Source organism: Apostichopus japonicus, chromosome 10, assembly GCF_037975245.1.
Source record: "Apostichopus japonicus isolate 1M-3 chromosome 10, ASM3797524v1, whole genome shotgun sequence".
NCBI lineage: Eukaryota > Metazoa > Echinodermata > Holothuroidea > Aspidochirotida > Stichopodidae > Apostichopus > Apostichopus japonicus.
Window position 1 is genome coordinate 8,603,858 of NC_092570.1, and position 22,479 is coordinate 8,626,336.

Sequence of the window (22,479 nt, forward strand, 5' to 3'; positions counted from 1 at the left end):
GCTCATATCATATACTTTGATGAAATTGATTTGTGTACTAGACAGTTAAATGGGCTAATGTAATTGTTTAATTTTGCCACACCAATTCATTAATATGCTTGACAACAGCTACCTTTATTCATAGACACAGCAGCAATTATGTGTGAAAAGTGTGACTGTCACAAATATACACAGATTTGCCACACATTTGTCACACAGGTGTTTACTAGAAAAAGAGTGGACACTTAGATGAAGGGTCGACACAGGAAACTGTAAGAATGTAGAAATTGCTGCAGAATCTCAATACTACCGATGTGCTTGTAGTTGATACATAATCCAAAATACCAGATTCATGTAGATAACGCCATTATAACATTAAAGTGAATCGCAACAAACCAAACATAGTTCCTTGTATAACTGTGAAACATGCTATGATTCTATTATTGTGTTATATGTTTTGTGGGACAACAAACTATAGCAACATTCTTCTTTTCAAGAGTACAATCCAAGCTGTCTAGACCGTTGCAGTTCCATGGTAAATTGAAGCCTATAATGCCAGGTACAGCATATACCAGTCACTTACAAGCTACCAATACCACTGTCACATTACTGTGGTTGACATTTAGGTGTAACCTTATGTGAGTGTTTTAGGCCAATAAGGCACAATAAGAATATAATAAGATAACAAAAATGTACGTGGCCATGTTAATATTTTTACAATATGCATCACCTACTAATTAAATATGCATGACATTACTTCTTAAAACAACAGCAAGCATATAGGGCAATTATTTATGTATACTTTTTGATAATGTGTGGGATGTTTTTAATGTTAAATTGGGAACAACATGCAAACCGAACTAGCAATTATAACTTTCGATAATGTCTAAATGTCGGCTTCAAATCACGTAGTGAAGAAAGCAAGATATCAGTCACAATTGTTTCAATTTAGCAACCAGTCAGAAATCACAGATTAAGAACGATATTGGTCAAAAGTCATGAATAATATTACTAATAATTACCTGCAAAGTTTCATTTGTTACTACTTTGCTATCTTTAGTCATTGCTTCAGCCCCTACTGGGTTCCCTTCAGCTTCTCCTCTAATTGCTTGATGGGATGGCAAAGAAGGATTCTGTGAGAAAGAAATGGCAAAGGAGTTGAGAACCAGAAAGCTCATATGATTCATATCTAGGGCACATGTTTAGCTGGTTGATGAAACATTATTTTGTATATCATGTCACTGAGTATGTCGTAATTATGCAATGTAAAGGAATTTTCCAGCATAATTTTGTATTACTATGCAGATAACCACTTGAATTTCTACCTGCCATTATTGTAATGTTAAACTAGATATATGTCAGATTAAAGAAGTCATCTTCCAAAAAAGGCCGAAGTTATGAGCCAAAGCAAACATATAAACGAGCGTGCACATGCTAGTTTGCTTCATCATTGAATGTTTATGAACGTTCTATGTAATTACACATACATACAGTATCAACGTGCATTCTAATGGTATTTAGGAATTTTCTTTGCCCAATTGGGCTACTGTAACAAATTAATTCTTCCATAAATTCACCACACAATTATGGGGATATTCAGCGAACACATAATGTGAAACTTTATCTGTCTATAAACATATTCTAAAATGTGGGCAAATTATCTCATCTCAAAATCATGTCCCTCAGCGCTCTGCTGTGTCCAGATGAATCACAAAATATCATCTCATTTGAAAAATTCATATCCTCGTCATCAAAATGCTATGAGGATGTGGCTTCGTCCTGAAGATGAAGGAATTTTCCAGCAAGCTTGTTACACAAGTTCAGCCACTACAATATCTGTTTAATTAATACAGGATAAATTCAATTAACTAGAAGTGTTAGGTGTAGGACTTTGATAGAAAATTGTTAACCTAGGGGGTACTACAGCTGGAAAGTGTAGTACAACTATATAATGATGGTGTATCTACAAACATCAGATCGGTTGAAACCACATTTCAAAGACATTTACACCATCTGGAAGATAAACATTTGGGATTTCGCTGATTGGTAGTTTGTGTACATTTGTAATTTTCTACTAGTCCTATCATATTACTCCTCTTGGTGTATTTGCATAGAAATACATCGCTTGTTCATTTTTGTTGTTTCTTATTGATCATTTATGAAATTTTCACACTTGGAATTCTTTACATTACATTTTGTCACTGTTGAATATAACTTACACAAACCACATGGTTAAGCAATATTATTAGTGTCAGTTACCATAACACAACAATAAACACTGGATGACAACCACTGCCAATCCAATGTCCTCAGTGTCACAATTTACAATGAATGAACAGTTTTGAAGTTATTTGATCAACTGCTGCTTAGTAAGATATACTACAAGTTTGCAGTATCATCTCCTTCAAATAGCCCATGTAATTGGCTTTATATGTTATCAAATTTCTCAAGTTCAAATCAAAATTGTCATTAACCCTGTCTCTGATTCTGTCTTTATACGTATATCGATACAATTTCTGTTAGACAAGTTTTCAACTAAACAAGCCTTTCTCTTTAGCAATTTGTTCATATCATTCCAAATTGTTTCTGTATCTTTACTTTATATTTTTTCAACACTTTCACTCACATACAAGCTGATGGTCAAACAATGATCATGTGTTCCACCTTAGCTCATCCATCCCATTTTTCTCACATTGAAGTTATATATAAGTTATATATATATTTATATATATATATGTAGTATATATATATATATATATATATATATATATATATATATATATATATATATATATATATACAGGGTTCTGCCGCTGCCGGTCGGCGCTGGTCGGGCCCGACCAGCACGCCGAATTACCGACCGCCACAATCTGCCTGAGTGACTTTTCCGACCGGCACTTATTTTCGATAGGAACTCCAAAAAACAGCTCCATAGCCGGAGGGTCGAACGTACAGTAACACTGCAGTAATAAACGCTGTTCGAAGGTTCACTGCATGATATCGCGCAGTTGATCGGAGTTATTCACTAGTTTACTGTTTATTTGTACATGAAATTACACTCAGATTTCGTATTCACTACTTGATACATGAGCTGCAGCGTTAGTCGCTCAGTGTGTATATCATAACTGTCGTAAATAACTGTCCATCTAAAATTATCATCTCAGCCTGAATGATTTATTTCATAGGCACCACCTAACTTTTTTCATTAATTATGAAAAATTCCAGACATGAGATCTCATTTCAAAGCTGTCTACATGTGGCTCAGAATACTCGGGAAGGGCCGTTTCCGGCCATCTGGGGGTTTCCAAAACCCAAAATTTTCTTGTACGCTCTGCGTCAACCGATGGTGGCGCTCCGCTTAGATAGTCCTGCCAGCACCCAATCCACCCTTGGCAGAACCCTGTATAAATATATAGTATTTCAGTTTTTTAGGTCCCGCTCAGTTCTCTGCATACAAAGTTACTTTTAAATTATACATGCTATTCATTACATTCCTCTCATCGCTAAGTTTCCACTTTAAAGCAGTTTGTTGTTCCTAGCAGTTTGATCACCAAATTCACCCTTCCTGTAATTCAACCATTTATTGTTTCTCCTGGTTTCATTCCTTTTATCTCACCCTCAAGTTTGTAGCCAATCACATCTTAATGACAATTATGAAAACTATGTCACGACTGTAAATTCATGTTAATATCAACAGTTTCTCTTTCATATTTGCATTCAGTAATTTATTGTTAATTTAACTGATTTGTTAACTGAGAACCTACCGCCTTCATCAAATGGACCTTGATCGCTTCCTTCTTACAGGCAAATTGAAAATTTCATATTCAATATCAATCAAGAGACTACTTCCTTCTGGAAATCAAGGTATTAGATATGAAATGAGTAGAAACATCTTTTATTATAAGAAGCTATTTTGACCAGTAATGTTACAATTAAACTAGTAGTAACTGTAATATATTCCAAACATTCTTTACCTTAAGAATAAAGCGTAATTCCACAAGCTCTGATCCCTGCCCAGCCTCAAAGTGACATTTACAGTTGTGCCTCTCCTGTGTACCTTCCTTGATGTTTAGCACAAATGTGCAGAAACCTCCCTTGGAAGTGGCGACCCTTCTGAAAGGTATTTCCTGAAATGAGAAGATGAGTCTTTAACATTATTTTTGTAATTACTCACAGGAATGATTGCTATCCTATGGTATAGTGCTTGATACACCAACCTAATGGGAGGATAATGTTTCATGGGCAATTAGTACTAACAAGAAACACAAATCCTCCCAGTCGATATATACTTGCTATTTTAGGGAAACTAAAACCCATTACTCAAACAGCTGATTTGGAAGAGAATTGTACACAGTTTACATTATTGACATGCTTTCTGGTCACTTCGCCCAAGAACCATTTCGCCCAACTGCCATTTCCCCCAACCAGCCTGGTCATTTCGCATTTCGCCCAACCGGCCTGGTCATTTCGCCCAACCTTGTTGGTCATTTCGCCTAACTTTTTTTTTTACTAATATTCAGTGAGAATAATATTACTTGTTCTATTTCACTAGTTCAATTTGATTTATTTTGGGTTATGTTACTTCGTGGTTGGTAAATAAAGTGAGACCTGCTCGATATAGTCTAAGCAGTTACTTCAGGTATAATGGGAGGATTACACTACTTTAGGCGGTTACCCATACAATGGAAGTTAATTTATTACACAAACAAAGGGGAATCGGTGTGGAATAATATCACCATTTCTATTTCACTAGTTCAATTTGGTTTATTAATCCATAGCTATTGTTATGCTTGATGACTTTGGTCAAGGGTTTATCATGTCCGCCAGGCATTAATCAAGGGTATTGTTTATCAAGTTCTACATAGTGTTCATTTAATGTTATACAAACAAAGGGGAATCGGTCTCCATAAAAACCTTTCAAACCTAACCCCTAAAACACTGATCAAACCTACCGACTAACAATTCCCGATTGTTTCCTTATTAAATTGAAAAAAAAAAATTAAAATATAAAACCCGTCCGTACTATTGAAGTACTATATTTAATCAGTGTAACCACTGTATCAATGTAACCACATGTAATCACATATGTAATCAATTTAACCACGACTTCAAGTTTCCTTAATATTCGGTTCGTATCCCGTAACGTTAACAATTCCCGAAAGTTTCCTTACTAAAGTATCATATTTAATCAAGGTTGGGTGAAATGACCAGGCTGGTTGGGCGAAATGGTAAGGTTTAGGCGAAATGGTTGTTGGGCGAAGTGACCTGCTTCCATTGACATACTTCTGAAGAAAGCTGTTTAAAATCCTTTCGACATTGTATGTCATATCTGCAGTTGCAGATGATATCTTGCCACTTCTTGTGGATTTGATGCCCTGAAACTGTTTTCCCTTGTACTTAGAGCAAATCAAAATTTGGTGGTAAAGAGGTGCTTTTTACTTCTTTTGCTAGAAAGAAACCAGTAAGGAGTGTTGAAATGTTACTGAAAAGAATTGATCTGCTCTGACAAAAAATTCATCAGAACTAGGTCTTAGTAGCTGTGTTCACAATCTGATATATGTCAGCTTAGTTGAAAATTGGGGAAACTTGCACTTTGCCACTAAGTAACTACTTTTAGGTAAAGAAAGTTGGGTTAATTGCAATACTTAAGTATGCACCAGGGGACTCAAAAAAACCATATAGCTTTGCCAAAATCAGAACATTCATGTGCTGGCAGAGCTCATATAAAGGTCTGTCACGTGTGTGACCTGAAATGAAACAAATTCTTCAGTTTCTAACAGGGCTGGATAACCATAATTATTCATGTTTCTGCCGTAATGTGTTTCCATTCCAACAAGACATTTCATCTAAATATTTAAATTCTAAAAATAGCATAATACTACATACGCTAAAAAAATCCAGTCACGTGTGTGACATTGTTGGGTCACGTGCATGACATTCTGAATTTTCATTCCATAATATGCAATTTTTGCAATGCAAATGTTGACCCTAGTATTGATCACAGAACAGCACTGATGCTGATATTCCATAGGAAGTACTTTAAAACAGTCTTACTGCCATGGTTTTCTACTTTGGAGGGTCACATGTGTGACATTTTTGGGTCATGTGTGTGACACTCTGCATTTTCATGGATGCTGCAATTTCATTGGATAAAGCTTTCCTCAATTGCATATAACACTGTTGTCATGCCATACACACATGATATAACAACAGGCCAAGCCTACATTGCTGATGCAATTTCATTGGATGGAGCTTTACTCATTAGCATATTACACTGTTGTCAGACCACACACACATAACAAACCAGTCTGCTAACAATATTTAGTCCATTGAATGCTCAACTTGGGGCTTCATGTCAGTTTGTCACACACATGACCATAAATGTCACACATATAACCATCAGTCACGTTTGTGATGACTAATTAGAGGCTATTAATTAATCGCAGGAATAATTATTTTACTAAATATTTTGCAGAACTAACAGTCTTGAATGAATGGTTGCATATCAAGTGTGGACATCATTATGCACATCAGTTATTAAAACTTTTGCGTTATTTTAGTCAGGTGTGTGACATCAAAATTATGCAAATTAGCACCCATTATTAACAAAGAATTGAAGATCAGAAACCTTTGTTTTAGGAATGAAATAAATTAACCTACGTTAAACTGATTCCATGTGATAGTTGATAACTGAGATATTATTTCTAGATACGCATGCAGAAAAAACCAATATACCGTTAAAAACTACAATTTTTGGCTAAATTAACAATCATGCAAATTTATGCAAATTAGTATGTTATGGTTGTAATTTTAATGAATAAAATATGAAACAGAAAACTTGAGGTAACTCTCTAAAAAAAAAAATAACATTTGGTCCCTGATGAATGAACACTGGTTTTTTTCATGCCAGTCTCATTTGCCAGAGAATGAAACTGAGAATTGAACTATCTAAATTATGTGATGTTTAATAGTTTACACTTCATGAATATTATTGACAAAATATGTAAAATTAAAATATTCAACTTTTGTTTGATGAGAGTCCACTGTACCTTTGTTTTTTCCTCTTCAGCATCATAGGTCCAATCTGGTGGCTTTATTTTGACAAAATGACATTTCAGGGGCAATTTTCCTTGTTTAAAAAATACTGCAGACTGCTTTACCAACACAGAAACTTCATTTATGCTGACAATCTTCAAACAGAGAAGGGAGAAAAGAAGCAAAAATTTGGTAGAAGAAACAGCTTGCAAGATGATACAGATATCAATATGTAAACTAGAGCACCAAAAGGCACAGTTGTTCAGACAAGATTTATCATTTGGACAAGTGTGTCTCAATGAATGAACTATTTGGCACCTAAGTGTAGGTGCCAGCATGTTTTTTAACTCGTCCACCTCCAGAAACTACCTGAAACAACTGAGTCTTTGGCTAGACAGTACATTCGGAGTAGTATTAATGCTTGCTTCGTCATTCTTTTCACTTTCTCTGAGTTTCAGCTGGACATGTGTATATATTTACAAAGTATTTACTATCTACAATCAGCCAATGGGCATTTTCTATTGAGTTAACAAGTATGTGACAGAAATCACACACCAACAGCCCATTGACTTGGTCACACTATATCACACTTGCTTTAGTCGATAAAAGTTACTTGGCTCAGTTATGACTTGAAGGGGAAAGTTAATACGCAACCCCTTAATAGAAGTAGCAACCTCCAATTTGGAAACAATATCAGTCAACAGTTAGTTGTAACAAAGTAGTGACGAATTATGTCATACGACACATACCACATTATGGAAAGAGGGCAAGCTCAACAGGACCTCAACAGAAGGCTCGCAAAGCCTGGCAATGACCCAATTGATACACAAATAAAGAATGGTGTCGTGTACAAATACTATAAACAATTTATTTGCGGAACTACTAAAACTTACTATGACATAAACTACTTTAGCACTTCCTGTGCAAAAAGGAAAATTTATACCACAAAAGCTCACAACATTTCAAATAGAAAGAGTATGACACAAAGTCGTTGAATAAATTTGAAAAATTAACAGCTGGAACTCCATAACCTCACACACACAATAATGTGTGTGTGCTAATAAAACAGAAAACGAAAGTTTTTAGTGATTCAGATGCCTAAACATATTCATAGTATGTTAAGCCATACATGTTAATATTCGGGTCATTCCGTGTTCAAATCACTGATGGCTGTTGCTGCAACCCATGAAAATTTCCTATATTTTGTGTATGATTGGAACACCATAAAATAAGCATACCCTGAATATTTCATTTGTATTGCTTCACAATTTGCCGAATTTATCCAACTTTGAAATTCCGCAATTTGTCGCCATCATGGCATTTTCTTTACTTTCAAGGTCTCATTTCTCAGCAATTAAACATCTTACTACCTTCTATAACAGATGCCTATAATGTCTACCCCATAGAACAGGCATATAAAAATTAGGCTACAAAAACATTGTCTTTTGAAGTTAGGTCAACTAAAAAGTGTGAAAATATTCAATTTTTGTATTTTTCACTAAAAAATGTGCTATATTTAGTAATTGCTCCTAGACCATTGCTTGATGGTACTTGATTCTTTCAGAGGCTACTATGTCTAGTAGAAACAATAAAAAATAATTATTACAATGCTTTCCTATAATATATTTGCAAGTTGTGCAGTTCCAAAGTTGCTATTTCATGCTGCGATTCAGCATGAGAAAGGGGTTTTGATGCCGTTTTTTTTTTACTAATGTAACCATGTTAGAGCTCTCAGAATTTAAACTTTAATTGTAAGTATAAAGTTCTTAAATCTTTACAAATTTCAGGGTTGCAGCTTTTCTCAATATAAATTCATGAAGTAAATTGTTAAATTGCTCTGATGTCTTTGACGGCCAATTACTCAAAACGTGTAACGTTGAAAAAAAATTTTTTAATTTCTTTCTGGAAGAAATATAGTACCACCCTGTTTGTACAAAACATTTAAGGAGGGTATTTTGCCTTATTTTGAGATGAAAATTCTTCAAAGTTTGGGATTTTTACAAAAAAAAGTTTTTGCCTGTTTTGATGTTCCACATGTTTTGAGCCTGGGTATTGTACTTTATTGTCATTCAATTCAGTACTGTGCAGATTTTAATGCCATATAAACAAATACTATTTGCAGTGTACTTGTCTGTTTCTGGTTTAATTCATTAAATTAAAAGACTACTATAAAATGTCAACCAGTACATGTACATTGAGACAGTACATACATGTATGTACAGTGTGTACAGTAAATACACTGTAATGGGTGTACAGGTACAGTGTGTATTAGTGTTAAGTTTAAACATAGTCTTCTGGTACTCATTTTCCTTATCCAAATAGATATTTTAAGTGGAAATTTTTAAAAGATGTCAAACTACAACATACTCCAAAATTTGGTGATTTGATATGGAATAACCCATTCACGAATTTGTTCACACCAAAATGGAGAGGATTATCAATTGACTAATGCAGCAACATATAAAGAAACGTACAGGAATCAGTTATCATGTTGACAAAGTCTATTTATTGACTTAGTATAACCATAGGGAAAGCCCCTTCCCTTTAAATACATTACATATGCAGCACCAATGTAGTTTACAAGCTAACCCTGGCTGAGGCTCATACGTGCATGTACCTAAGCTGGAGTTTTGTAGGAATTTCGTAGGGTTTGACTTCTGCAAACCTTCAATGAGGTTTTGCCTATACCAAATAGTGGAGCAATTTTACTTATCATTTGGATGATCTACCTTGCATATTTAATCTCTTTTGAAGGTACAATTCTCCAGATAAAGCATTTTGATATTTTGACATTTGGACCTCTGCTGACTCCCAATGACCTCCACCCACAATATTAGGGTTTCTTGTACTCACTATAAGAAAGCCAAATATATTTCTTTTTTATGATCTAATAAGCATGTACAGTATCAATATTTACATCATATTATACAAGTACATGTATAAAGCTAATTAGACATGTATACTATTTAAGGGATATCTTATGAAGAATTTTATGTTGAGATTAATATTCATGATATGCACACAATAAAATATCAAAGTTGATTGTATGAATGTAGTGTGACAAATCTAATGTACCACTGATGCAAACTGTGGAACATTTGGTTTTTGTCTGTGCTTGAAAGCCATACCTTGTAATTTGATGAATATTAATGACATAAAGTTGGAGACCTCATGGAAATGTGCTTATTATGTACCAACATACCAGTATCAACCAAATTTTATATTAAGACCGCCCAATCATCCATATTCATGAGATGAGAACCAAGAACAATGTGGCATATTTACTCACATGGGCATGTATCTAACAAGTATCACATTGATTGAACTTGTGGTTGTCGAGATATCGTGTTTTCAGCCGTTTTTGACAATTTTCCAGTAAGCCCCACCCAACAATAATTATGAGGTAAAATTGGTGTTGCAAAGAACATGTACCTACTATTTAGTTACATGACCATGCCAAGTAATAATCATAATCGGACATATGGTTGCAGAGATATTGACTTTTTAACCAGAAAGCCAATGGGCTTATTGTGATTCCCTGCAAATTGAGATTATATTCCCAAGCTTTTGTCATTGTCGATTAAATTGATCAGCAAGGTTATTTCACTGAATGTGGAACTACCTACTACATATGTTAACTTACCATGTTAACAAGCAATATTTAGCAAATATCAACTCAAGCCCTGTCCCCTGATAAATGTGCATAATATCACATTGAAGATACATTATGATGTACCCGCTATCTACCAACACCTTCACACATAGTATGCCTCAATTCTGAAATTTTTTACATTTGACCTTGTGACCTCATTAATATTCATGCAATGAGCACCAAAATCAACGGGGCTCTTCTACTTACCATGGCGCATATATGTGTCAAGTATGACTTCAATCCAACATTCCGTTTCTATTTTTAGCAAAAATAAACTTAAGCCCCCCCTCTAATAAATATGCATAATATAAACTTGAACATATATCACTATGAACTCACTTTCTAGCAACACATCAATCAATACCAAGTAGGCTATGAATAAATTCTGACTTTCAGTTGTGGAGTTATTAGCATTTAGAGATTTTCACATTTGACCCGTGACCTCATTATTATTCATGAAATGAGCTCCAAAATCAAAAGGGTTCATCTACTGACTATGGGGCATCTATGCACAAAGTACAACTTCAATCCAACTTGTTGTTGTTCAGTTACCGTGTAAACAAGCTATTTTAGTGAAAATAAACTTATGCCCGCCCTCTCATAAATATGCATATAATCAACTTGAACATATATCACCATGTACCCGCTATCTACTGACATATTAAAACTAAGTATAAATAAATTCTGACATCTGGTTGCCGAGTTATTATAGCATTTGAAGATTTTTACGTTTGACTCATCATTATTCATGAAATGGGCACCAAAATCAATAAGGTTCTTCTACTCAGTATGGCGCACCTATGTACACAGTATGAATCCAATTTGTCTTTGTTGAATTATCGTGTTTACAAGCCAAGGGCGTTACACACGCACACTCACACACGAATACACACACATATAGACACGCAATCACCATCGCATAGGTTCCTAGTTTGAGCCATCGGACAAGAAATCAAAAGTATTATGGCAGGACCTGCCCAAACATTAATAAGATGGGATTCAAAAAAAAAAGGGCACATCTGCTCATCATAGGACATCTATCTACCAAGATTCTACTTGTGTTTGTTGTGATATCGTGTTTAACAAGCTGTTTTCCATGATTTCCCATTATGCCTCACCCAAACATAAATACTAATGAGGCAAACAATGTTGTTGCAAAGAACATGTACTTACTTTTTTGTTACAACACCATATCACAATGAAATAAATAGGACAGGTATACGGTTGGAGAGATCGTGATATTTTAAGAATTTTATGTTAAGCCCTGCCCACTCATTGATATTCATGATGTTGGAATTGCAAGCAATAGAGCACATCTACACACCAAAGGACATCTACCTACCAAGTATGAAATTCATTCAACTTGTGATTGTTGAGACACAAACACCCACACAAACAAGCATGATTGCAAAGGTTACTGAGCTTTCAGCATCGTAACCAAAAATCACATCTTGACTTCTTGATAAATGTAAATAATAGCAAATATCAACACAACCCCACCATTTTATCTCCCAGGAATCCAAATGGCGGCCAATATCAATAAGTGAAGATCCTCACCTCTTCACCCCCTGGTAGTTCCAAGTAATAGCCAACATGAATTTGTGTTATACTTTCAGAGGATGACAAATCTTTAGCAGCATATAACACGATATGTTTGCCTTCAACTATTTCATCGCCGATGTCAAATTTCTCCCAGCTGAAATTTTTTAATTTGATCACACAATTTCGCTCACGTAGTACATAAGGTGTGTCCGGCTGTGGTCTCCACACAGGCTGGTTGCCTGAAGAATCCAGATGAAACAGAAAGGTATTTTACATTTATTAATGATAATAAAAAGTTCTAATTGGTTGCATTCATATGACATATAGATTGTATTATGCAGGAAATAGTCTTTAAAATGCAATGACGGAACACTGTAAGAGGCTGTGTTCTATCATAACTAAACTAACCTATTAGTATAAGTGAAATACATTTAAAAGCAATACATGTGCATTTAAATATACCTTCTTCATGATGGCTGCTATATATCTTTGCTTTCCATTCACATCCTTTCTTGAGAACCAAGCAGTGAGGCAATGTCAGGATTACTGGTTTCAGTAGCTTCAGGTGACTAGGCAGAAGCTCAACCACAACTGATGAATTACTACTGAATGAAAGATCAGAATCACCCTGGAAATTATATGGAATAATTCTCATCTGGATTAACTGATCCTTCTCCAGAGCACCAGGAGGTATTTCTAAGCTGACACCGGTACCTGGAAGCTTGAGCACTCCTCCATCCTTGTTGATCCGAAGCTCCATTTGCAGTGGATTGGAAGGTAAGTTGTCTGTAATATAAATAATCAGAAAAGTTCAGGGATATTCAGCAAGAATATTTCACAATTTTGTTTTCAGTGAAGAGTGGTCTCCTTCAAGGTCTTTTTCTTTGCTAGTATTTGTAGTATATGAGGACACATCTCATATTGGCTTATTTGTCAAAAACTATTATTCCTCCATTTATAAAATTGATAATATTTGTTATATATATATTGAAATATTACAACCTCATATGCATTAAAATTTGATCTTTTCTTGGATTTATCAGTTTCCAAGTTGATATTGTTGTCACTTAAATAACTAAACACAGAAGTCTGCAAGCTACACTATTACACATAATTATTTATAAATACTCAAATTAAAATTACTCACAGAGGATTAATTTCTATTGCTATTGTTGTTCAAAGCAAGATTGTTATAAGTATAACGTACAATTCTTTACATAATGCTAACAAACTTGAAAATGTAATTCTCACCACTACTGTGACAAAACCCTACATCATGCATGCAAGCTAGACAATGATGTGGGTATTTTTGGCTATGATGGCATTCAAGTTCTACTCACCAAGGATTTATAAATCTTTTGCACAGTTTAATTTGACTTTCTCAATGTATTAAAGTTGTCACAATAATGCAAGATGTGTCAATCACATATTGCGCTGTGCATATGTGCCTATGTACATAATAGCATGAATTGGGTAAGTTGGGGTGAACATGATTTCAACTGCTTAACAGTGCATCAGTAGGATGAGAATCAAAATAGACCCAGCTCCTCACACATGATTATCAGAAGATAATTCTCAGATTTAAGCCTTGGTTTCTTAATACTAGGAGAACACAAATAGGATTTCATAGGAAAATCACCAATAATCTTAGGCAAAAGGAAATAACACTTTTTGGATAGAAGGAAACAGTCTCAAAAGACTAGTATTGTCATAACGTTTTCAAAAGTTGATTGATCCTGTGTAATAATATATTTGTGTCTTATTGACCAACCTTTACACATCAGCAGAAATCCAGTAATAAGTGAAGAATTAAATATGTATGCCTGCTTACACTGTGATTACAGACTATTGTACTTCATCACTTATTCTAGAGTTAACAGGGATTTCTTTGACAATAACAAAGAGATCCTCGTTAATTAAACATTTGAAGTTTCTAAATGATTGTTCCTATTAATACCAGAAACTCACCAGAGATTGGTTTCGGTGATGATGATTTTGCTGACTTCCTCCCCGGTATTCTAAAATCCATCTAAAACAAATGAAAAATGAAGATTTCATTCAGACAAGAAAAGACAAAAGTACATATGGTGAAAAATCATACAAACCTGAATGAAACTACATCATGATGCCTTGTCATATTTATATTTAATGAATTTGCTGATGTAGGTCAAACTCAATAAAATAAAATTAGAACTAGGAGATCACAAAATTCAAGCTCCATTTGCAATATTTTGATAATCAATTATCATTAAAAGAACTAACAATATACAACAAAATGACCTACAATCCAGACCAAACAGCATTCTGATGTTGGCTAAAAGTCAAATGGATGTTTTATATAATAAGATATATTTTCCTGTTGAGCTTTAGAACAAATTAGATCCATCATTAGCCCTTCAACAACTGTTATTAAGGAAGTTAGCTCATGGCTTTATATTATTCATTGTGAAATATTTTGATAGTTTACAAATTTCCTTAAAAAACTTTTAGCATATATCGCAGAGAATTAGGTAAAATACTGCATACAGCAATATGTGACAAGACATAGGTTGTGAAAGTCAAATACAAGAACATCAATTCTCTGATACATATTTCATCTTCTGACTACTGTATACAGTGTTCCAAATTATTTGAGACCTTTGTAGAATATTGAGTTGGCAACCAAGAAGTCACTATAAAGGAGTATGAACTTACTAAGTATGACACTCATCAATGGTGAATTTTATGAGTAAAATGTTAACAGTTTTCAAATTTTGACAATTGCTGACATTAAAATGACATATGATCCCTGCCAAATCTTGCCAAAACTACTAAAAGGATAGTATTCATGAAGGGGTACCTATCTACTGTACCAAGTATGAGATTTACTGACACTAAATTAAGTTGGCCAATGGTGACCTTAATTTTTTTGGTAAAGTCTATAACAAACAGCCAATAAATTCACTAGGAACATCTACAAATGAAGCATGATATTCAGCAAAGCTACAACTATTAAGTAAGGTTGGTTTGAAATTTTGCTTTCTTTAGTTCTGCATTGACATTTCATCTCCACTAAAATATACTAAAATGTAGGATTCAGATAACTCTGACCACCAAAATAATGAAAACAGCCAACAGCTTTCCCAGAGAAATTTGCATGCAATGCTTGCAATTCCACGATGGTTAATTATGTTTTAGCAGGCATATCTCACACACAAACACAAGAATCACATATACTTGTATAGTGCATCGCACAGGGAGCCATGTGTTGGTTGCACATCTGTCCCTTTCAGCGTTCGTTGCTGTACGCAATACACATTATCATTACTACGAACACTAGACAAACTAACGCTCTTTAGAAATGTAGAGTTTATTGCCGAAGATGTCGCTTTTTAAGACGTAATTGAGGTAATTATATGTATATTATATTTAAGCTTTTGCTCATGTTAGGATAGGGAAGTTTTAGTGAGTTTATGACCCACAATTCGTATTTTTGTTCGTACAACGTGGGCCTATTCTCAGCGTGGGTTAGCCTATCGTGATATCATGTGATAGACCTAGGTTTATTGTTTTTCTAGGGCTTAGTTAAGTTTTGTTCTGTTAAAACATATTATTATAAGTTCACATGCCTTGTTATTGTTGTATTTGAGGGCATCGTGTGTTCATTGTCTAGGCTCAGCATGCATTACGGTGACTTGTTAAGTGTGTATAAAGTATTTTTAGATAGAAGCAAGTGGAGAGCAGCTAGCTGTCAGGACTGCCGTAAGGCACAGTGAGGAACAGAGGGGAGAGCAGTGGGAGGAAAAGAGGAAAATACGTCATCATAGAGAGATCCCCTTGCCTGATAACTCAACCTCTTTTTCAGGTTTTACCTGCAGCACCTGCAACAGAGCCTGTGGCTCAAGAATCGGCTTATGCAGCCACTCTAAGCGCTGCAACTTCAATAGTGTCTGACCAAGAGTGCAGTAATACCATAGTCTCGCGAGACGGAAGGTTGCCAATCAATCATAAAGTATTTTTGTATTATTAAAATAGAGCGCCCTCTCATAACAAACAAGATGGCTGCGCCCATATTATCGTTGAATATATGTGTGTGTAATAGGCAAGCCACCCAAGTGAGCTTGAGTAACATTATCTAATTATTCATTAAGGTATTTTCCTCTCTATATTCACCACTTTATGTGTTAACCATCAGCACTGATTAAGATTAAATTCACCTCTGTTGAAATTGGTTTTGGACAAAATGCCTCTTGCTGCTGTAGTAACCACAATTAGTTGTTCAACGATGTATTCTGTAATAAGTAACACGTTCTGTGTACGGGGAACTGGTTGAGATGTTATTGACTAGATTAGTTGTGTTATTGTATTAGTAGTGTAATGCCCTGCCCATGAATGGACAGAGAGATTGTAAGGCAGACGTGCCGTGATTTAAATATCACAGTCTCATTATTACTATTATGTGTAAAGTCTAGTGGTACTCCCAGATCTACCCTTGTTATTGTAGTGGTACAGACAGTGTAGAAACCAGCCTAATTGGGTCACAGAGAGTAGAGTTAGTCTGGTAAACAATTAAGTGACTTTATTTTTATGTTTTGTTCCTTTTTTATTATCTTTCAGGAAAACTACCTGAAGGTGCTGCACCGTCCTTTTTGTTTATGTAGTCATTTAAAATAATCTCGAACATGCTATGTGAGAGAAGAAATAATAAACCACTTGACCACCAGAACAACCGGTGGTAGCAATAAGCACTCTCTCCAGCCTATTTATTATCTGCGTGGCCTCACACTTGTTTGCACTTTTTTAAGGAATAAACCAGAAAGCCAAGAGGCTTAGATATTCCATGCCACATTTACGGTTTATCAGAAAATTTACTGACTTCCGTGCACAGACTGGTTTTATACTTAATAGGCTGGATCCACATACCAAGTGTGAAGTTCATCCAAGTTTTACTTTTAAAGCTAATATTGTCACCATGAGTAACATTTGAGTACTCAATATGGTTGAGCGTCATACAACGTGTAAAGTTCATCAAAGCTATCCTTTGACTTTCGGAGTTATCAAAATTACAATAATTTGAGATTGTAATTTCTACTGACCCCAATTGAAATTTCCCAATAACTAAAGCAACCAAGAACTTACTGAGGGCCATCCACATACAAACTATGTGATTCGTCAGACCAGATTTATTAAGTCTGCTTGTTTTACGTTGTCAGATTTTGCCCTAACTTGACCTTTGACCTCTACCAATGCTACTTTATTCCTTTATTCCAACCCCTTGTTTGGACAATGGATGACTATTGTCCACTATACTGCTTGACAACTAGCGACACAAAGTTATTTTTCCCATGTCACCACTTTTGAGGCCGAGACATGTACATACACCCCATCACCACGGTATAGGTTCCTTTTGCCTTGACGAAAGAATCAAGAATAGACCTAAACTCAAAGACGAGTTTTTGCTGGTTAAGCGAAGGAATGTTAAAAACGACCACATGTCAGTACACAATCTGAAATGAATGACAATAATATAAAAAAATACAAGATAATGCATCTCACCATCCATTCTCCAGTTGTCACATTTAATGTGTGAATTAAGTGTGCTCCAATGATCCATTCAACTGAAATGAGTATAAGTAGATAACAATGAGAGCCTCAGCCACTCTCACATGGAATATTTTATTGAACACATTTTTGTATACGTTGCCACATTTCTCTGTTTTGAGGATAAACATAACATGTCAAAGTTACAGGTCATGTTTGCACATTCTTATCATATAAATTGCTTCACGATCAACTTAGTGAAAACCACGTTTTGCACTAATATAATATCAAATATTTCCTCCCTCCTGAGCAAACATAGCACTAATGCAGTTAATGAACTGTGCATAATCCATTTCACTGTGGTAATTTATTTTTGCTCAGCTGATCATGTTCAATCTACTTTACTGCTCTACACTCATACACACACTAAAACAATATCAGTAACACCTTCTTGAACTGCTGTCTTCACACAACCTTGTGATGATTGTTATCACTGTTAATATGTCTAGTTCTGTATGAAATGAAATTTTCTGATTTGAGCTTGTCCAAGCTATTATCATAATCTATCTTGCTTAACTGTTGTTACAATTAGTACCATTTTGCGGGTTAAAAGCCTTAAGTTACATCTTTTCAACATACAGGACAGAGCTACATTCTTACCACTATGCAGAAGCAGGACTAGAGGAAAAGCTTAAAAAAATGTCAGGCTAAGATATTGTATCACATAAAGAGGAATATCTGTTACATCTAATTACCAAACTCTTGTTATTCATGAAATATAATGTATGTTACCTGAAATGTTTCGGGATTGTAAGTTTTTCAGATCTTTTTCATCTTTCACAGTCACCGGTGGACTGGGAAATAGTAAGCTGAGAATAAAAGGAAAATCTACAATAAAATATTACCCACTGTGCAGATTCTTATTAAGAAAAGAAATAAATATAAATGTTAGATAAATTAACATAGAAAGAATTATGTAGAGGGCATAGGTCGTTTACTTTCAGGAAAATGCTATAGTTTTCTACAATTATATACTATGATAAGTACTGTATTTTGTAAGAGGAGAATTAAGACCAGCCATGCTCACCCAAGATACATACTAAACCAACCTTTAAAACCAACCTGGAATTCTTTTGTTCAAGTCCTCGGTCAGAAAACAAAATAAACGCACGCATACACACACGCATGGATGCATAGGTTACGATTATAATGGAAACCAAAAACTATGCTTTGTCCACGATAACACCTACACTCAGAAAACGTTTTGACACAGGTTGAGTAAAATTTTACTTAATTTTCATGTCAAATAAGAACACTAAAACATTTAAGTAAAATTACTTAACTGCTGTTTTGTAAAATATTACATGATTAGTATTTAAAGCAAGTACAATATTGTTATGTCAAATTTTGTCAGAGAATTTTACATGCACCGGTTCAGGTAATATTTTACACAGGTTTTAGTAATTAGGTTAAAAAAATCTGGATGCATGTTTGAATCGCTCACACAGAAAGGTACATATAAGAGAGAGCAAAAAGCGATGACAACACAGATAATTCAGAATGTGTGATGAATTGAACCTTTTATTTCAACATTTTTCAATACAGAACTTAAAAACTGTCTACAATAACAAAAAATAAACAAAAGGTCATATCTTTAAACGATGCATGCCTATGAAAATTTAAGTGATTTACTTTTGTACTTTCTGGAAAAGTGCATGTACTATAAAAAGCATTTGGTTGAGTTTGGAACTCAACATGTAGAGGTAGGAGATATGTGGAAGCTCCAACGTCATCAACTGTCTTATAGCAAAATTTGACAACAATGCAACTCTACCGGCAGCATTGGCAAAAATGTTTTGACATAAAATGATCTGTTCATATTTAATTTCCAATTAACACAAACATCAACCCATGAACAACACGAAAAATTGCAACTGAAGAAGGAAAATGATCTTCTTAGCAGAATATGGAAGATATATCATGATGAACTTCCAACTTAAACATGCTTATGGGTCATTTCATGTCAAATCACAGATGGCTGGACCCTCTCCAAAATTCCCAAATTTATTGTGTGTTTGGACCACTATAAAATAGGCATACTCTGATAATTTCAGTTGCATTGCTTCAAAATTGGCTGAATAATCATGACACTTTAAAACTTCTGATTTTGTTGTCACCGTGGCATTTTCTTGATTTTTGAGGTCTGAGTTTTCAGCCATTAACCATCCTACTACCTTTCTATTCCAAAGGTCCATATATTATATCCTTTTAAATGTAAAATGAGCAATTTAGTGTTATGAAATAGTAATACTGCCTCTTTGATGTTACCGAAAAACTCCATCGAGACACCGTACAGGCCCCTTATATATTTATCTAGGTCGAGGATTCAGTTTTCCCATGAGAAGTTTTAACTATCTCATTGAATCATGTCACAGGGCCTTTTCCCAAAATAGATTCCATGTGTCTGTGGAACATTCAAGAAGGTTCTTCTCACATGGTATGGAAGTTTCCATAAGAAAGGGGTGGACTTCCAAACTCCCAACCAATCAAGGCAGATCAGTCATTTATCCAATGATTTTATATCGTTGGCTAATACAGGATGAGCAGGTTATTGGCTGCCTTCTGATTATGCGCAGAGGGATTTTCGGTAGAGTAATGTATAAAAGGCGGCATGTTCCCGCAACTTCTTCACTTCGTCACCATTTCGTCACTTCTTCGAATTGCATAATTGACAGAGTCAAATCATTGTAATTTAGTTTTATTTGTAGGAGAATCGACAGAGAAGAAATTATACCGAATCACTAATCAAATCCGATCTTGTCAATTTTTTTTTCTGAGAACTCATTGTTTTCTCCTATCTTCCGTTCCAGACGTCTCCTGAAGAAGCATAAAATATGGCATCAAGATAACCCCAGTACCTTTCTATCGCGAGTCCCGATATAATATTACATTAGGCTACAAAAGTGTTGTCTTGTGGGATTAAGTCAACTTAAAAGTGCCAAAATATTCAATTGCTACACTGCAGTTACTTTGTCTTTGTTGTTTGCACACGCATTTTGGTATTCCAGATTAAACACAAAGAAACAACTTTTCCCAAAGTCAATTTCAAATAAGCAACAACTTTAGATACATTCTGATCCGTGAGATGAGAAAACGTAGAGTGCTGTCTATGACGACTGCTAAACTGCAGTTACTTTGTCTTTTTTGTTGGCACGGTAAGCACAAAAATCCCTAATCTGGTTGCCCTTCACACCACCAGGCAACTCGTATAAAACAACTTTTTTGGAAAAATTCCCAGGCACCAATACATGCATTTTGGTATTCCAGAATAAACACATAGAATGATTTGAAGCACATATCAATGGCCTTCATAAATGTCCTCTGAGGTGAGGCATGTCTCTCGATGATCACAAATAACTGCTGAGGATGTATTTTGCTTTCTCCAAGAAGTAACACGTATGGCTGAGGTCTTTCTGAAATCATTTGCAAATAGAACTCCCAAGCTTATGATTTCCTAAGTAACAACAAAGAAAGGAAAAAATTTATTTCCATCATAATAAAATTGTGTAGAACATAAGCAGTTATTAACCACTCACAAATAAATATTGACATTCCTAGAGAAAATGCCAAAAATTTAATCAATTTTAACTTCTGCAAGTACGATTGAAACACATCAGCCTCGGTCTACTTGCTAAAACTTGCTAAAATGGCAAGTAGTATTATTTATAATTGCATTACATGAATATATGTTATCCGTTATGAACGTAGTACCAGCGTAACGATAGGCCCATGCCCGATGGCCATTTTTTTTTCCCCAGCGGGGTAAAGGCAAAGATTATCATACCTCGCTCCCATTGGCTGGGGTCCGTATACATAAGATTCATTACAATATTTAACTAGCAGCTGCTAGTTAACATTTCACAAGGCCACTTTGCTACACTCAAAAAAGAAAACAATCTAGCAGCAGAATGTACAATCGTACGCGTTTGAGTAGAGTAAACTTATTTGTCGGTGTGTTATGTCACGGGTGTAGAATGCCTGTGGTTATGTAGCGCACAACTCTGTTGCTGTAAATTTAAAGAAGTAAAATCAAACCGAACCAGTTTGTAGATGATACCAAAAATCACCATATCATATATAACGTAAGACAATTTCTGTGTTCAATAACTATAATCCAGTGGCAGTGGTACTACTAACATGCATGACTAAATACAAGGCCTATATCTTTCATATAATATTATCTGAAAACCGTGCCAATGGGTCATAATAAACCGTCTCAAAAGGTCATAATTTTGAACATCAAATCAATGTGTATGCTCAAAACTATAAGAGTCATTCAGTTTAAAGCATCTCAAGTTAATAGTCAATCAGAAACAGTCAAGCTGTCCAATGTTTTAAAGCAAGTAAACGCCTGGTACTTATCTGCGTACATTGCCATCACAGTACTCTGTACAACCAAGTTCTACCATCAGTTCAAAGCTTCACCCTTGTCAAAACTAACTCATTAGATTTATTGGCTTTTCAGTTTTGGATCATCATCCTTAGTAATCCTTACCTTCAAAGAAGGACAGTCATCTAAAATGAGACATGTACACTCACAGTCCATGGTCGCAGTATTGTTTACAAACTTATGGATGTAAATGTACACAAACGAGTCCGCGCAAAAGCAAAGAAAAAAACATTTGAACACATTTTTTAACAAAATTGTTTCAAGATAGTAACCAGTTCCAGTACGTGTATGCGAATCACAA

At 35.0% G+C, this 22,479-nt stretch overlaps 1 protein-coding gene and 1 long non-coding RNA gene across 2 annotated transcripts in view; both read right to left on the minus strand.

Moving 5' to 3' along the window:
• The window catches only part of LOC139975405 (uncharacterized), a 77,305-nt gene that overhangs the window by 15,987 nt on the left and 38,839 nt on the right, over positions 1-22,479 (minus strand). The window contains exons 9-16 of the mRNA XM_071983385.1: positions 18,521-18,597; positions 17,744-17,805; positions 14,177-14,237; positions 12,671-12,994; positions 12,224-12,447; positions 7,029-7,169; positions 3,954-4,106; positions 1,002-1,112 (exon numbers count right to left, since the gene is read on the minus strand). Coding sequence (XP_071839486.1) covers positions 1,002-1,112; positions 3,954-4,106; positions 7,029-7,169; positions 12,224-12,447; positions 12,671-12,994; positions 14,177-14,237; positions 17,744-17,805; positions 18,521-18,597 — 1,153 coding nt within the window. The remainder of the gene's footprint in view (positions 1-1,001; positions 1,113-3,953; positions 4,107-7,028; positions 7,170-12,223; positions 12,448-12,670; positions 12,995-14,176; positions 14,238-17,743; positions 17,806-18,520; positions 18,598-22,479) is intronic.
• LOC139975413 (uncharacterized) lies at positions 19,607-22,390 on the minus strand. Its single transcript, XR_011795735.1, has 2 exons — positions 22,284-22,390; positions 19,607-21,242 (listed from the first exon to the last, which is right to left on the minus strand). It is a non-coding gene; the product is annotated as an uncharacterized lncRNA (long non-coding RNA).